We start from the raw sequence: 17,983 nt of genomic DNA on the forward strand, positions 1-17,983 counted from the left end.
ATATATAACTCTACCATTATAACACATAAACGTCTCCATCTCCCCTTCTAGCGCACATCCGTAAGCATATATAACTCTACCATTATAACACATAAACGTCTCCATCTCCCCTTCTAGCGCACATCCGTAAGCATATATAACTCTACCATTATAACACATAAACGTCTCCATCTCCCCTTCTAGCGCACATCCGTAAGCATATATAACTCTACCGTTATAACACATAAACGTCTCCATCTCCCCTTCTAGCGCACATCCGTAAGCATATATAACTCTACCGTTATAACACATAAACGTCTCCATCTCCCCTTCTAGCGCACATCCGTAAGCATATATAACTCTACCGTTATAACACATAAACGTCTCCATCTCCCCTTCTAGCGCACATCCGTAAGCATATATAACTCTACCGTTATAACACATAAACGTCTCCATCTCCCCTTCTAGCGCACATCCGTAAGCATATATAACTCTACCGTTATAACACATAAACGTCTCCATCTCCCCTTCTAGCGCACATCCGTAAGCATATATAACTCTACCGTTATAACACATAAACGTCTCCATCTCCCCTTCTAGCGCACACCCGTAAGCATATATAACTCTACCGTTATAACACATAAACGTCTCCATCTCCCCTTCTAGCGCACACCCGTAAGCATATATAACTCTACCGTTATAACACATAAACGTCTCCATCTCCCCTTCTAGCGCACACCCGTAAGCATATATAACTCTACCGTTATAACACATAAACGTCTCCATCTCCCCTTCTAGCGCACACCCGTAAGCATATATAACTCTACCGTTATAACACATAAACGTCTCCATCTCCCCTTCTAGCGCACACCCGTAAGCATATATAACTCTACCGTTATAACACATAAACGTCTCCATCTCCCCTTCTAGCGCACACCCGTAAGCATATATAACTCTACCGTTATAACACATAAACGTCTCCATCTCCCCTTCTAGCGCACACCCGTAAGCATATATAACTCTACCGTTATAACACATAAACGTCTCCATCTCCCCTTCTAGCGCACACCCGTAAGCATATATAATTCACATGCAGTTACTACCATGGCACACGTACTACTTTTTTAACTGTTAAAATCATATGGGTACACAGTAAAAGATTTAAACAATATGGAAGGGTATAATTTCTGTCCAAAAAAGTCTTCTTTTTCCCCTCAGAATCCCTACGTCCACTCCCTATAGGTAATCACTGTTCACTTTTCCCCCCTCTTTCTTACAAATAAACTTTTTATTTTCAGAGTTAAGAAAAACACTTTCCCATTCATATTTAAATACTTTGAATTATTTTCAGTAGGTATTTAGGTGACCATTTCTCAACAACAAAAGATCACTACCACTAACTTTTATCTTTGATATACCCATTTAAAATATATTATAAATGTTGCCGAAATACAAAAAAAAAAAAATCACTGCTTCTTAAAATGTATTTTTACCAAGAAATCACAGCATGCTATTTTGAGCAGAGAGAGACAGACAAAATCAAAGTTTTGTAGAAGGGATTTGTCACTTTCTTATTATACGTAGGGTTTGCCGGGCAAGTCACGTTCCGGTTTTTCCAGCTTCATTGTGATATAATCGATAGACAACATTGTGTGAGTTTAAGGTGTGCAACGTGATTGTTTGATATGAGTACAGTGCTCGGTTTGGCAGCACAGCTACTAAAACTGGAACGATGCAGAGGAGATTAGCATGGCTCCCGCGCAGGGATGGAATAAGGCTATATTGCAAAGTGATTACTACAGTAAGGTTAGTTAGCACGTGCATCACCTAAGGGTTCCCTTTTTTCCTTATCATGAGAACTTTTAAGAGCTGCTCTCTTCATAACTTTCAATTATAAATACAGTACTGTTAACTATAGTCTCCATGTGTATATTACATCCCCAGAACTTACTCATCTTCTAACTGGAAATTTGTCCCCTTTTTTAAAATACAAATTTTATATATCCAATATAATTAAAATAATTAAATAGAATTCATATCCATCCCCATTTTTTTTTTTTTGCATTTATGGAAGACCACAGGCTCACACCTTCATAATCAACATTTCATTTGCAAGGCCAAAATGCCGCACCGTTTGTCTGTCAATAAATGTTCCTGCTAATTCTAGTTTTTCACTTTATTCAACAACACTGCAATAAATAGTTATTCATGTGGGTTTTTTTCTTCTTTTGGACATACACACTGAGGATAAATTCCCGTATTGTTAGGTTGCTTTCCAAAATGGTTGTACCAAATGCCAAGGCCATCAACTATATAGGATTATACCAGTTTCATCAGAGTCTGGCCAGCACATAGATAGTATCATGATTTAAAATCTTTGATATTTTAATGTCTAAAATGACACTTTGTTTTTATTTAATTTTTATGACAGCTGATGCTGCTGAGTGTTTTCTCCCATGTATATCTGCTAATTGTATCTCCTGTGAATTGTTTGATCATATCCTTTACCCACGGTCTATTAGAATTCTGGTGATAGTAAAAGTTAAAATTTAATAAAACTTTATTATCATACGCGCGCACGCGCGCGCACACACACACACACACACACACACACCCAGTTTCATGGTAAAGACTGCCTAGTTCACCACACCCTTATTGTCTCTTACTGGGTGCACAGCTAGACTACATTTCCCAGACTCCCTTGCAGTTAGATGTGGTCAGATTACTGACTTTTATCCAGTAAACTAAGGGAACTGATTTTAGTTTTTACATTTCTAAAGAAATACATTTCCATCTGGTTTGAGTCATTACACATTTGGGGGTTTATTTGTTACAACAGCTAGCATTACCTGAAGTAATGCATAGTTATAGTCTAATTGATTTTTTTTAAAGTAACCTAAACCTAAATTTTAAAAAATATTTATTAATTTATTTAGAGAAGAGAGCATACAGGTGAGCTGGGGTGGGGCAGAGAGAGGGAGACAGAGAATCTCAAGCACACTCCCCACTGAGCAAGAAGCCTGATGCGGGACTTGATCCCAGGACCCTGAGATCATGACCCGAGCTGAAATCAAGAGTTGGAGGCTCAACCAACTGAGCCACCCAGGCATCCCTATGATTAAGTGATTTTTAATTAAATGATTTAATTTAAACCACCCAGCCTATGGTATTTTGTTATGACAACCTAAGCTGACCAAGACAGCACCCAAGGTATTTTAAGGACTATTGTCAGTGGGTAAGTGGGATATTTTCTTTCTTTGTTTCCTTGTTTGTTTGTTTCTTTCTTTCCTTTAAGTGGGGTATTTTCTTAAATTTAAAACTTCCATGTTATCCTTATTAACAAGAAGAAAAATGTCTTGAGAAATTACTATACACTTGGCATTTTGTTAGATGTTGAAGATACAAAAAAGTCTACATACTGACACTACTGAAAGTCTTTTTTTTTTTTTCAGAAGACCAAAACTTGTGCCCTTTTGGACTTAGTTCCAATATTTCCTCCCTAATGCTGCCCCTGATCACTGTCCCCAGCTCAGAGGGAGTTGAGGCTTCTTCTTGTTCTGAGGGTGTTTTCTTCAGATTTTGTTTATGGCATGAAGTCTATTCAATTATAGCTGTTTGTGTAAATATCTGTTCACCCGTCATCTGGTGAGCCTCATAATTCTCATCAATAAAGTGTTTCACAAACAGCTAGTGTAAGATACACGTTTATCAAGTAAATTAGTTGGCAAATAGGGCGACTCATGAAGTGCTTAAAAAATACTTATTTGGGGAAAGTCTACCTTGATTTGAGACCTCGCTCTATCACTCACTAGTCTTACAGCTTTAAGTAGTGACCTCCCCTCTCCGTGTCTGGGTTTCCTTATCTGTACACATGTTGGGGATGACCAGAACTTATGTCATAACCTTATTGTGAGACTAAATGGGGTCATCCATGGGTAATCTGAGCAGTTCCTGGAGTATGAGCTTACTATTGCTACTCTGTTCTTCTAAGTCCCTGTCATTTGCAACACATTCTATAAAATGTTTGGGGGACAGAGAGAGGAACTGATGTATAGATGTATGAAACATGGGCCCTCCTCTGGAGAATTTGTAATCTGGTGGTAGCAGAAAGACAAGCATGAAAGATATAGAGGGAAAGGAAGTATTCACAGAAAATAATTCAAATCTGAAGGTAGGACTTAATACTAAATGATATATTATGGTTAATTAGGGGTTAATTCTTTTTCCTTTGTCATTTTCCATTTATTTTAGTTTCTCTCTTCCTTTTTGTTAACCAGGATTCAGATAAAGCCACATATAAAGATAAAATTTTCCTTCTTTAGCAAGCTCTTATCTCAGCTGGTGAGTCAGTTGATCCAAATGCCTCACTCTTGATGAGATGAGCTGGCTCAGTGCAGAGAGAAAAGCAGGGGAGGGAGACACTGTGTGAACCAGATTACCACGGTCCCGGGGGTCCAGGGGGAGGGACAGGGGCTGGGAGCAAAGAGAACAGAATGGAGCCCAGTTCTCCCAGCTGACTAGTCACATGATGAGTTGAGGCAAATCATTCTCTTTCCTGGGGCTTCAATTTCCTTATCTGTAGAATTTTGATCTCCCAAGACTCCTTCCCACTCTAAAGTTTTATGACTATGTACTGGGGAGGGAGAGGTTACTACAGTGAGAAAAGAGAGCAATCTGGAATTGTAAAGGTCATGAGAAAAACTCCAGATTATCAGTTACATGATTCATATTGAATAATTCCGATAATGCACTAGCTTGCTTGCATTTGCTTTTCGCTGGCAATGGCTGAGAAGTCTTAAACTTACTCCAGTACGTTCAGAACCTGAGCCTTGGGCCTCCAGGTGGTTGGCTGGGCTGCCCCGTGAAATGCACTTTATCACTCCTGGAAGATGAGGTCAGGCTCTCCCCAGAAGAAAATCTGTGACTGCGTGCCATAGGAAGAAGGATACAATTGAAGATTGTCATGTGAACGACGTGGTAAAGACCTTTGTCCAGTGTGCATTTTGAAGGAAACCCCGTCTTACAGAGGGCTCCTCTGGTCTGCTACCAGACGTCCTCCAGCTCTGCTTGCTTTCCGACGATAGCAATGGAATCCTCATGTAGTCTGCATGGTGGCTCTGGAGCCAGCCTGATCAGAAAGGGACAGGAAACTAAGCTCCCAATGCCTACAGTGTTGAATCTGCATTGTTATTATCATGATTAGGAATCTGTTGACTCATGCTCCATGCTGTCTTACAGCTATGTAGTAACATGTCCTATTTGTACCATTAAATTTTGAATTCTTGGAGGTTAAAATACAACCTGATCTCTATGATTCATAAAGCCTAGTCTGTAGCAGTTGTGCAAGAAATATTTGTTGAATGAAACATTAACAGATGCATGCAGAGCCCCCAAATTATCTTGGGTGGCAGGGGACCGGTTGTATACACTGGACCTTCCGAAGAGGAGTTCGACCCTTAAAATGGCCGAGAGAGAGCGATGAGCTAAAGAAAAATGCTCAGGAAGTCTGCAATTTTATTTTGTTTTGTTTTGTAAGTACCTTGTCCTGGTTTGGCTTTTTTCACCCCCCCTGCAGGAGCTTCTGTCTTCAAGCTCATCAAATGTCCCTGCATATTTCACACATTCAACTACGCCTAACAAAGTTGCTTTCATAGTATATTTTGAGTCATCAGCTGGTACATACAGTGCATTTAGCAACGTGCTCAGCTGAGTCACTAATCAACGAGAGTATTCTCCTGAGGAAACGTGCTTCTAGGCACTGAGGAACTGCGTTTTCCACAATTGAGGCTCCGTAACTGTGACAATTTAATAATTTTTGCCTGGTGAAGAGTATTAGTTGCTTGTCAGTCATACTGCTAAATGTTTTGTTTTGTAAGGGAGCTAGAAAAATAAGATTGCAAAGCTGTAGCTGGCCGTCTTACAATATAATGACTGTTGAGTTTAATGAGGGTCAAATATCTTAATCTGTAAACACTGAAGTGATTTGAGTGCCAGAATTTAACCAAATACATATTTTTTTCTCAGAAATGATTAAAATACTTAAGATGACAAGATATATGAAAGCTGGTCAATTCTTAGGTTTTGAAGTATTCTGTGTGAGAACAAAGGGCTGTTCAAAGGAGTTGGTTAAGATTAATGTGACAGCTTGTCTTTGCAGAATAATTAGATTTTAGAAATCGGATCTCACTTTAACTGTGCTGTTTTGCTTTCTCAGAGGGTTTCCTGTGGAGGGTTTGAGCTGAAGGAGGATAGAAGGCCAGGATTTTCAGGGAACTGAAGACCTGCCCCGCTGGGGGCAGCACCCATGGGAATTCAATTCTGGGGCAGTTTTGCTGCTTCCTGTCTGAGGACCACTGTGCTCTGTCCCTCATCCCTGGAGCACTCCCACGTCCTCCTGACAAGTGGTCCAAGCCATTTCCCTCACACGGAAGAAGCCAAGACAGTCATCAACTCAGCAAAGGGCAACAGGGATCAAGAAATTGTAATACAAGCATGCCACTTCTTTTTTTGAAAACATGTAGGTGACAAGTGTGAGGCTTGAGGAACATTTCTGTCCTCCACCCTCCCCTTCAAGCTTCTTACATCATACTCTCCACAGATGACCTTGTGTCCTATGTTCCACCCTCCTTAACCCTTAAATGCTAGTAGGCTCCAAGGCTCTCTCCTTGGCCTCTTCTCTGCTAACTCTACAACACTGACCCTTGACCTTTTTGGAGATGGACCCCATTGAGGATTTGATAACATTTTGGACTATCTCTGTAGAAAAATGCACATAGACACACAAGTGTCGATAGGCCATAGGAGCCTCCAGGACTCCTCTAAAGCCCACCCAGGGGCCCCAGGCTGGGATCTCATGCTCGCACATGTTGAAGTAACTTCTAGAGAGATTAAAGGTCTAAAGGTAAAATATAAAGCAATAAAAAACTTACAATAAATACAGAAGAATTTATAACACCTATTATGGTGCCAGGGAAAAACTTTCTAAGTGTGCCATCAAATCTAGAGGCACAAAGAGAAAGACCGACTGATTTAACTTTAGGTGAATTTTTTAAGTCTCTAAAAGGTTTTCCCTAGTAGGAAAGCCCTGTCACTTTATGAAAACTACTCTATCCTTATATTAATCAAGGAGAGCCCCATTGGTAAAGTAGAGAATCTCTGTACCGCATGAACTGACCCCTTACCTCCAGTGACAATCACGTTTGCTTTCGTACAGTAACAGAAAGTGTTGGCTCCTCTTGGCATGGAGAATTCTCTGACAGGCCTGGGAAACACAAATCGGATGTAAAGCTTCTACATTTCTCTTTATACAACGAATTCTAACTTTTACATAGGTTATGTTCAATAGGCTCCTTTCTAAGCTGATTGTAAATCTATTTATCCACAGCAAATATTATAAGTAATGATGACATCCTCATGGACTGACAAGAGTCTACTTGTTCCATAATGTGGTGATACTAGCATCCCACTTTGTACTGTTTCTGCTTAACAGGAAATCCAGTCCTCCCCCCTGGGGAGGGGCCAGAGACCAATCCTTCTTAATCCAGAAAGGATATTGGATGGCTAACTGAGTGCGTTTGGTATACACAATGCCAGGAATGCCTTTGGACACGTCCTCCTCTCCCACCACCCACATTCCACCTGCTGTCCGGTCCTGTTGCTTTGACCTCTAAAATATACCTGAAATCTGACCACTTCTTCCCATTCCCATTACAGTGTCTAGATTCAAGCCTCTGTCCCCTCCCACCAGACCTTCTGCAATAAACTGCTAACTTCTCAGCTTCCACCGTTGTCCATTCATTTGTCCACATTCCCACCTCAAATCCCGCTGTCATGCTACAACCAGGGTGATCTTCATAAAGCCTGAGTTAGAGCACGCCACTTCTCTCCAGGGGCTTCCCGACGCTCCAAGAGGGGCCAAACTCCTTCATCTGGCCCACCTGGCCCACCTGGCTCACCTGGCCCACCTGGCCCTGGGCAGCCCCTGTCACCTTTCCAGGCTCACCCCCTGCCTTCCTCTTCCCCCTCATGCTGTGCTCCAGCCATGCTGCTCTAGTCAGCCTCCCTGCTGGCTGCACTGAGCTCTCTCCCTCTTCAGGGGATTCTGCACAGGCCCAATGTGTGGGCCCCAGATCTCAGCCCCTCTAGCAACGTCCTCCTGTGAGTGTCAGCCCAGATGCTACCTTTCCACAAAGGCCTTGTCTCAACTCCACCCTCCTGCCCCCACTAACGAGGTAATGTCTTTTGTGTTAGTCTCTCTCCTGGGACCATGTTATTTTCCCTACATTTGGCATCTACCCTATAATTTTAGTATATAGATTTTGAGTGTTGATTTAATATCTGTGAGTAGTACTGTGCTAGACTTAAAACAGCCCAAGCTTAAGTGAAAATGTGTAGATTTGAATCCTGGCTTCATCACTGTGCCTCAGTGTCCTAATTTATTAAATGGGATAATAATGATACTGCCCTTAGATACTAGCCATAGTTGAGAGCTGTTACTGCATCTGACCAGATGGGGTAAAGGAGGGGACGTGTTGCTATGAAAGGGGACACCCAGAAGGAGCCCTAGACCAGGAGTAAACAGGCCCTGAAGCTAGGAGGGGAAGGAAGGAAAGCAGCTGGCCTTCATCTCCACTAGTCTTGGATGCCCGTGTGTTCTTGTGCTCTTTCCTTTCCTTTTAAATACACATGGCAATGTATATCATTCTGGTCCTTGTTTTTCCACTTAATATTGTATCTTGAAGATCTTTCCAAATCAGTACCTAAAATACTTTCTCATGCTTTTCTTTTTCAAAGTTCATGAAGAGAAGCCTCAATGTAGTAACATAAATCTCAAGTTAGAATTTAGAATTGTGAAAATGTTTAAATGTCCTAGAGAAGAAGCAGAAAGTTCTGAGTGGGGACTCATTTCGAGTTTTGCCAATGATACACTTTGTAACCATAGCTGGTTCATTTTCTTCTACCTTTGTCTCCAAACATGGTCTCTTCCTGTGTGCTCTTGCACCAACAGCGCGGCCTCTCGGGCCAGCTCACAGGATACAGTTCACACGGGCTCGCCAGATGGAACAGCGTTGGGGTGAATGCAGCCCCTTCCCACTGTTGTGGGTCCCTCCAGCAAGGGAGGAATGTGTCCATTAGGCACAGAAGGCACAGTGCCTCGGGCTCACGGTACTTTCGGGGTCCTACAACAATGCTCTAATTGTTCTTAAAATTAGAAGGAAAAAAATTTAAATTTGAGGTCATGAGAAATGTTTTAATTTTTTCTCACATCAGAAAAAAATAAAATTTTCAGAAACCATGAAAATCTATTGACTTTTTTCTGAAACAGAAAAGAACTTGAAGTATTTAAAGTTATATCAAAAATAATATGTCATATTGATAGTATTATGGTGGGAGGGACCCATGGAGGCAAAGTGCCCAGGGCCACATAAGTCACAATGTGGCCCTTACTGTGGCCTTCAGAATTCTCCACGGGCAAGCAGGTGGTGGTCGTCGCATGCATGTTTTCTCCCTTTAGGCTCTTCTGGAGCAGGTTTTCCTGGAGTGGGTTCTCCCAAGTGGGAGCTGTCCTCACTTGGTTTGGGGTAGGGGTAGTTCTCTCTCCAACCTCCACTTTCCACCTGCAGAAGGCAGATGAATCACCCTAACATTCCCCATTGGTCCCACAGCTGTGTTCCTTGAGCCTTCTTTCCAATTATTTTAGAATTGCTAGTTGTCCCCTCTTTGCTGGGGATGGATGATGGCAGAAGGGTCATGGGACTGTTCTGACTACACTGTAATAATTCTGAGGACGTTTCAGTATACTTCTCTTGAGAATGGGGCAGTAGTTGAAATCCCAAGACAGCAGGAAAAGAACTATTTGGCATCCTATTAGTTGATTGTGCAAAAGAATCTATTATTTTCTCAATTTCTCAGCACGTGAAATGGGACTTATACAGACTTAGCATTTAAATTTTTTGTTGTTGTTGTTGATTTTAAATACCTGCCCAATAGAATTATACCCATTATTTTTCTGGCCGACATAATGAGATGGATTACAAATGAATGAACTAAACCTTTAAATAAAACTATTTTAACTATTAAAGCTATAATTGATGTTAATTGATTAAAAAAACTCAAAAAATAGTATTTTATATACATATTCAACTGTATACTTTTGAATAGACTGCTTTTTTATTCTGTTACTGGGTGTATCTTACTCTAACTGGAACATACCAGTGTTCTAAGAAATCAAACTCTTTGTGAGAAATCTGTTATGATAATATCAGCTGGTATTTAGCTAGCATTTTATGGTTAAAGAGTGAAGAGTGCTTCTACTCTTATCTTACAATGCAGGGATATATTTGGTTTGGTGTTTGGACTTGAATCCAGGTCCTCCACACCATGTTCCCTCCTCAAGGATGGGGTAGTGGGTGAGAGGGGGTGGGAGGGCTGCCCCCTTGGTCAGGATACCTCAGCGAGCCCCGTAAACACCACCCACAGCAGGAGGGCACCAGGCTCAGTCTCATGTACAAGGTAGGCCCACGTGGTCCGTTTCATAGAAAATAAAATGTAGATACCATGGTACTTTGAGCACAGAAGGCTCCCAATAAGTATTTGTTTGAATATCTTTAAGAAATGAACACCTGATTGACAACACCCCTTCCCAGAGTCACAGAGAATAGAAATGTACTGATTCTGGGAAGTTCCCTCTGAAGTTTTCCCTGGTCCACTTGAGATAATAGCACTTTTGAGAGGGAAACATTTCCTGACAATTTCTTTCAAAAAAATAAAAACCCACTCTCCTATCAAAAGGTCTACACTGAATGAGAGTGTCCTTCACCTGGCTTCCCTGCTATTGTCACACAAATGCGAGCCTGGGAGGGAAGAGGTTAGTCAGATGGAAGATGAAGGGGTAACTGGGGGTGGGGTGCACGTTACAGAAGAGGGGCTGTTTACTGAATGTAAGATGGTGCCCAGACACCAAGGCCCTCGGGGAGATCCTGTGATTGATAAAGGAGGGCCACGGGGCAAGTATCTTTTCTCCCCTTGGAGGTGGGGGTAGTGGGTGGGAATGAAGGCAGGAGTGAGGAAGAAGGCATATTTATTTTCTCCTTCAAGATGTGAAGTAAAACATTTCAGAGTGCCTCACATCAAGGTATGTCTTTTTAAGTGGCGCACACTCTGCATTGTAACCTGCCATTGATCCGTATGGTGCCCACTCCCAGGGGACAAGGGGGAGTCCAACGGAAGATTCTAGATCAGGAGTTGGCCAACTCTTTTTTTAAGGCACCAAATAACAAATATTCTAGACTTTGCCATACTGGCCCTGTGGTCACAACCACTCAACTCTGCCACTGTCGCACGAAAACAGCCATAAATAATGCACTAATGAGCAAGCATGGCTGTGTTCCCACACAACTTTACGAGCAAAGAAATCTGAATTTCATATAATTTTCATGGGTCATGAAATATTATTATTCTTTTGACTTGTTCAACCATTTGGAAATGTAAAAATCACTGTTTACATCATTTTGCAGATGTTCCAAAAACAGGGTGCCTGCTGGATTTGGCCCACGGGGTTTTGTGAGCCCTTCGTGAGATGCAGGACCAGGAAGTCCAAACCAGCACAGCTCTACAATCACTCCACCTGTTCTCCGTATTCAAATTCATTTTTTGACGCATTTCAGTGTCTTTAGGAAGGGAACAAAGTAAGGAACTTATATCTTCTGAGTATAACTGTGTGCCAGGCATTAACAGGCACTTTACCCCAGTTAACTCAGGTACTTTTCATAAGACTATGAGGGAGGTATGTTCATTCCCATCTAAAGACGGGAAAACAGAAGAAGAAGAGCTAATGGTATTGTGTGCATGGTGTTCGGCGGTCACAAAGCTAGTGAGCGCCGGGACAGAAACCAGTTCTGTCTGGCTCCACAGCAACCCGACTGAGGGTAACTATACACCTTCCAATATAATGGCCTGTCACCGAATTGGGTAACTGAGAAAAAGTAACGCTGAATAGTTAGCTGCTCCTCTCTGGGAAACTGTCAAGCTATTGAAGGGTTAAAGGTTCAACTGATGTCTTACAACAGGCCAACCTGCTTTACATGGCATAATTAATTGCAGATGTTCATTTTCTTGCTGGTACAAAACTCCGTTTGTGAAATTACCATACAAAATTATAACCAAAATGGTAATCATGTTTGAAATGGAAATTTTTTCGAGAGGAGTTTTTTCCTGCCTTTTTGGGAGCTGTGCTGGCTCCCATTTTAACAGCTGGCCAATTACGTATTAGTATAATTGCAGTTTCATCTGGCTCAACTTAAGACTCATTATAGGAAATTGCAGAAATAGGAACATGGTGAATCTAGGGATGAAGTGGACCCGGCTCTCCTTCTATTGAGATGACTCCCCAAGGGCCCCGGCAGTCAAGGAAACATTATTATACTATATCATTGAGAAATCTCTTCAGCTTCTAGATTTAGGAGAGTGGCCCAAGGAAACAGTTGAAAACTCAGGCAGAATCCAACTGAATAGATCGATGACCACCGTTTGCTGAGGCTGTCTGTGTATTTTTACCTCCATCTCCTGACTCCTTCAGGCTGAATGTATCATCAACCACGTTCTAGGCATTATGGTAAATACTAGGAAGTTCAGAATTGGGCTCAGAGACAAACTCCTGACTCTTGCAAAATAGACACTTTTCAGAGCAAAGACCAGAAAGTACTGGCTAGTTTGAAAAATAAAACCTAGATAATCTCAGTGTTTACAACTACTAAATACCAAATCTGTGGAACACTGCGCAGAGTAGGGATTTAAATTCCCTATAATACCTTTACACAAATTAAAAATACATAAAAATATATATTTTTAAGGAAATGTATAAACAAAAAGATGTATGAAACCCAAGAGAACGGTTGCCTGTGTGTGTGTGTGTGTGTGCGCGTGCACGCACAGGAAAATGGATTGGGATACAGCATAAAAAGGAATAAAATGAGAGAGCGAGAATGTGAACAACTAAGTCCTGCTCTTGAGGTTACTCCACTGGGGTGAAAAAAGGGAATTAGATTTGCCTAGAATCCTGCTAGTTGAAGGACATATTTTCCCTCCCAAAAAGAAGGTATACAATCTAAATGAGATAAAAAAAGATTACTGTCTTACTTAAAACCTAACGCAAGAATCACCACTTGATTGACAGACCTTAATGCTTGGAAAAAGGGAATATGGGCTCCATCATAACTTGGTCCCCAAGGAAAAGATTAGTGCCTTTCTTTTCCCTCAGTATTGTCATTATTATGGATTTTCACAGCACACAGAAATCAAAGTGTTCTTTAAAAATGAAATCTTTGTGAAAAAACATAAACATCTATAAGCAAATAATAAACCTTTTAATTGTTACAGTATTTTACAGTTTTCAAGGGACCTTCACTCATCTCAGCTTATTTGAGCAGCACAAAAGTCCTGGGAGATAAGAAAGTATTATCTCCGTTCAGTAGTGAGGTTACTGAGGTTCAGACAAGTAACACGCTCAAGACCACTCGGCCAACAAGTAAGTGGCAGAAGCGACATTAGAACTCGTTTGCTTCCTTGTAAACGTATTCCTTTACTCACATTCCCTCTTAGTAAATAACACAGCCATGCAAACTGTCCTCCCAGCCAGAAGCCCAGCAGCCTTCTGCTGCTCTAAGATTTCTTCTGGATCGTGAATGATTTGCTCTTTACCTCATTCAGCTCTTGGTTCAAATGTGAGCTCCCCAGAGCAGCCTCTCCTGACTATCCCACCAAAAATACTGCCTCTGGTCACTTTATCCTATAACCCTATTTCATTTCCTAAATTTGTATCATTTATTAGATTATGTCATTCCCACTAGACTATGGTTCCAGGGGAGGAAAGAGTTGGTCTTTTTTGCATACCGTTATATCAATTCTTGGAACAGTTTTTGGTGTATAATACACAAGCGATAAATATTGTTGCAAAGGACAAAATGAAGCTTAGATTCCTCTCTTTATTCTTCTCATCTAGTAGGTCTCCCGTTCTTATAAATTATACATGGATCTATTCTCTCTCCATTCTTACTTCTTTTTTTTTTTTAAAGATTTTATTTATTTCTTTGACAGAGAGAGACAGCCAGCGAGAGAGGGAACACAAGCAGGAGGAGTGGGAGAGGAAGAAGCAGGCTCCCAGCGGAGAAGTCTGACGTGGGGCTCGATCCCAGGACTCTGGGATCACGCCCTGAGCTGAAGGCAGATGTTTAACGACTGAGCCACCCAGGCACCCCTCCATTCTTACTTCTACTGGTTAAGTTCAAGCTCTCATCAGTTCCTTTCTGAACTATAACCCTATCTTCCCAGTCATCTCCTCCTTTCCAACCTGCCTCCTCCTTCCCCAACCCATTCTTCTTCTTGCTGCTAGGGCAGTCTGTCAAATACACCTCATTGACCATTCTCCTGGCCAAAGCATTCAATAGCTCATATGGCTTTCAGGTTACTATTTGAGCTCTTCAGTCTGATATTCAGGCCTTTTCATGTTTGCCTTGTCCCTCCTTCTCTTTCCCAACCCAACCTCATCTTTCTAGAACTCACTATTTTCTTTTTCACTTCCATACCTTTGTAAATGCCAGTTCTTTAATGTGGCTATTTATCCACTCTCATGCAATTGCTTTGCCTGGCTAACTCTTTTTTTTTTTTTTAAGATTTTATTTATTTATTTGACAGAGAGATAGCCAGTGAGAGAGGGAACACAGCAGAGGGAGTGGGAGAGGAAGAAGCAGGCTCCTAGCGGAGGAGCCTGATGTAGGGCTCGATCCCAGAACACCGGGATCATGCCCTGAGCTGAAGGCAGATGTTTAACTACTGAGCCACCCAGGCGCCCCTGCCTGGCTAACTCTTAACAGGTCTTCAAAACTCAGCCTTCAGGATACCTTCTTCAGGAAGCCTTCTCCAATTTTTCTCCCTTCAAAATCCTATGTAAGATGTTCTAAGAACTCTCTTCTGCTCCTCTCTACACTTCTCTAATACCTATATCATGACATTTGTCATCCTCTGTAGGACTCTCTTTGCTTTCTCCCTCATTAGACACAAGATCAAGGACCTAGGCTGGTAAAGCAGGCTGCAGGGAGTGGTACTTGCCAGAGAGCTCCCACTTCGGGGTTTCCCTTCTCCGTTTTAAATGAGGTTTCCTTATTTATTTTCACAAGACCCACTGAGAGAATTACAGAAAAATGAACAGAGAAGAATGGGAGATAACCATAAATATGGCAAAGTAGCAGCAATGGGAGAGAAGATTGAAAAATTTAGAGTAAGAAGGAAATCTCCAGGGAGATGATGGGAAACAAAATGTGGAGTGGAGCCCCTCCCCCTCCCTTTTTTAGGAGGGGAGCCCCTGATGGGAAACAGGAGCATAGGTGACAAAGGAGGAGGCACTTCACAGGCAGTGGGGGGAGAGGTTAAAAGAATTAGAGTCATGGCAGGGGCGACTGGGCACCCAGTCGGTTAAGCATCAAACTCTCTTGATATCTCAGGTCATGATTTCAGGGTCACCGGATGGAGCCCCAGTCAGGCTCTGGGCTCAGTGGTGAGTCTGCTCAGGATTCTCTCTCTCCCTCTTCCTCTGCACCCCCCCCAACGATCTATCTCTCTCTCTCTCTAAAATAAATAAATAAATCTTAAAAAAAAGATCAAGGACCTAGTCTTATTCATCTTTAAATTCCCAACACATAGAACAGTGCTTCAAACATAGTAACTCATCAGTAAGTATTTCCTAAACAAATGAAGGTTCAGACTCTAAAGCTTTGTCTGGAGTCATCAAATTGCTCAAGTTATAGGACAAGTAGTTAGACGATGTTGGGTATATTAATAACTCTCAACAAGCTTGGTGTATGGTAAAGACACACACTTAGACATAATTAAAAGACAAAAAAAAAAAAAAAGATTGAGTCACAAAAAGGATGCCTAACCCAGTTGGGAAAAGAGGTACCAGGAGAGGGTTGGGAAAATTTTCTCGAGTTGGTATCACCTGATCCTTGAAGGATTATGGGGCAATTATACCTCAATAAAATTGGGAAAAAATTAAAAACAAAATATTTTCCTCTTTTGCAAAATAGAAAAAAGATTATAGAGGTTGAAGGAAGAGATGGAGAGGATGAATGGGAAGAGAATTTCAGGCACCAAATATGTACAAAATCAAAGCATGGGGTCCAGGTGGAAAGGGAGAGAAGGAAGTCAAGGAGGGAGCTGATGAAATCGGAGCTAATGGGGGAGATGAAGGATCAGAGACCTCAGTGAGGTCATTGGGAAGGCACAGAGGGAGTCAGAGTCTTCAAGAGCCAAAAATGCAAGACACAGTGGCCAGAGAGGGGTATTGTGGTTTCTGAAGACAAAACTTCCAGAGACTTGTCAATATTGCTCTATTTTGCAATGTGAGATTTCCAAAACACAGTTAAACACTCCAATGTAAAGATACTCTTTAAGAAGAAATAAGCTACTTAATTCATTCAGAAGCCAACTTGGCATGCTTATTATTAGCTGCCATAACCTTTCTTGCTTAATAAAATCCCTGTCAAATATATCTTCATAGTCCTCTATAAAAGACTTGTTCTTATCCCTAGGGCTTGCTAGAATACCATCACTTATCGTTTCTTTTTCTGAGCTCCTATGATGCCTACAACCATAAATCATTCAACTGAAATTTCATATGCTGTGCTTTGCAATATGAATTAATAATAGGATAATATGAATTATCCTACGCAGTTGTGTGCTGTTGTTTAATATTCAGCAAGGGCAGGGAAGTGGGGGTGGGGGAGGTCGTTGGTTTATAACATTTGCTGTTTTCCATGGTATAAATATTCCTATGGTGGCTAATTTCAAACTAGCAATGTGACATCTCTGAACTTGGGGTTGGGAAAAGATATACGGTTGCATGTCATTATATAGCATTCCTATGTCCTGAAGGACATAAGATCCTCAAGAATATACATAATAGTAAAATGTAGTAAAATAAAAACTGATGAGTTTTGAGTATTTATTGCTTTTGTTTTTAATATGCTGGAATTGTGAGCTTATCTAATTAAATTGTAAATGATGGTAGTGTTCAACAAGTTTGTCGAATTCCTGAAATCTTACCGATCAGCTCTCATTAGCCGATATGAGCTGACTCCAGCATGCCACTGGCTTTATGGCTGTATTTCTTGTCTTCCCGCTTAGATTTCCATTTAAAGGCAGGGGTCACGCCTTAAACATATTTGTATTGTCCATGATGCTTAACACAGAGTGCCTTAGTAAATATTGGTTGAATCACTGGCACACTTCTGGATTAAACGCTGAACTACATGACCTACGTATAGCTTTCTGGTTACCATATTGAATGTTAGAATTACCCTGGTAATTCTATTTCTGTGGGTAAAATCATGTCTGTAGATTTGTGTATCTTGGAGATGAAAATCCTTTCTCTGGATGTTGAAATAGAAAATATGTATCTTTCATAGGGCCACCGAGCATATTATATTTCATATGGTTTCACAAAAGCTTCTTTATGGATATGAATATGTTATGAATTGCAAACATAATACAAAATCAATTAGAAATTAAGCTGCATCTATTTCTTAATGTTTCAGAAATGCACTCCTTTAAAATGCCAGAGTGTAATCACTAGTAATTAATTATGTTACAGAAACTAAATGAAAATTAATTATGCCATAGAAATGATATTTGTGGAATCAGATCTGATGTTAAGAAATGAAACTGTTTTTAATGTGCTTAAAAAAGTTAATTCATTTCTCAGTGCAATATGTTACACATCAAGATAAATATTTTTATCTTTTTCTAAATGAGGGGAAAATATGTATCTTTCACAAAGACTATAACTTTCAAGAAAATGTAGGTAGTCAGTCATTTTAGAGATGTGACAGTCTTTTCTTCCATAAAATTTCTAATTTTGTTAGTCCATTTCTCAATTTGAAAATCTTCGAATTTAAAGAAATTCTAGCTCTGTATGTGTGGAGGCTATCTTTTCCTCTCACATTTTGTGAAT

General features: G+C 40.9%; 1 protein-coding gene and 1 pseudogene across 1 annotated transcript in view; one reads left to right on the forward strand and one right to left on the reverse strand.

Annotated features, from left to right (window-relative positions):
• The window catches only part of WDR64 (WD repeat domain 64), a 114,460-nt gene that overhangs the window by 64,109 nt on the left and 32,368 nt on the right, over positions 1 to 17,983 (reverse strand). The window contains exon 9 of the mRNA XM_045795938.2: positions 7,161 to 7,240. Coding sequence (XP_045651894.1) covers positions 7,161 to 7,240 — 80 coding nt within the window. The remainder of the gene's footprint in view (positions 1 to 7,160; positions 7,241 to 17,983) is intronic.
• Positions 1,674 to 1,773, forward strand: LOC123792683 (U6 spliceosomal RNA; annotated as a pseudogene).

This window comes from Ursus americanus, chromosome 2, assembly GCF_024610735.1.
Source record: "Ursus americanus isolate L20-20 chromosome 2, mUrsAme1.1.p, whole genome shotgun sequence".
Taxonomy (NCBI): Eukaryota; Metazoa; Chordata; class Mammalia; order Carnivora; family Ursidae; genus Ursus; species Ursus americanus.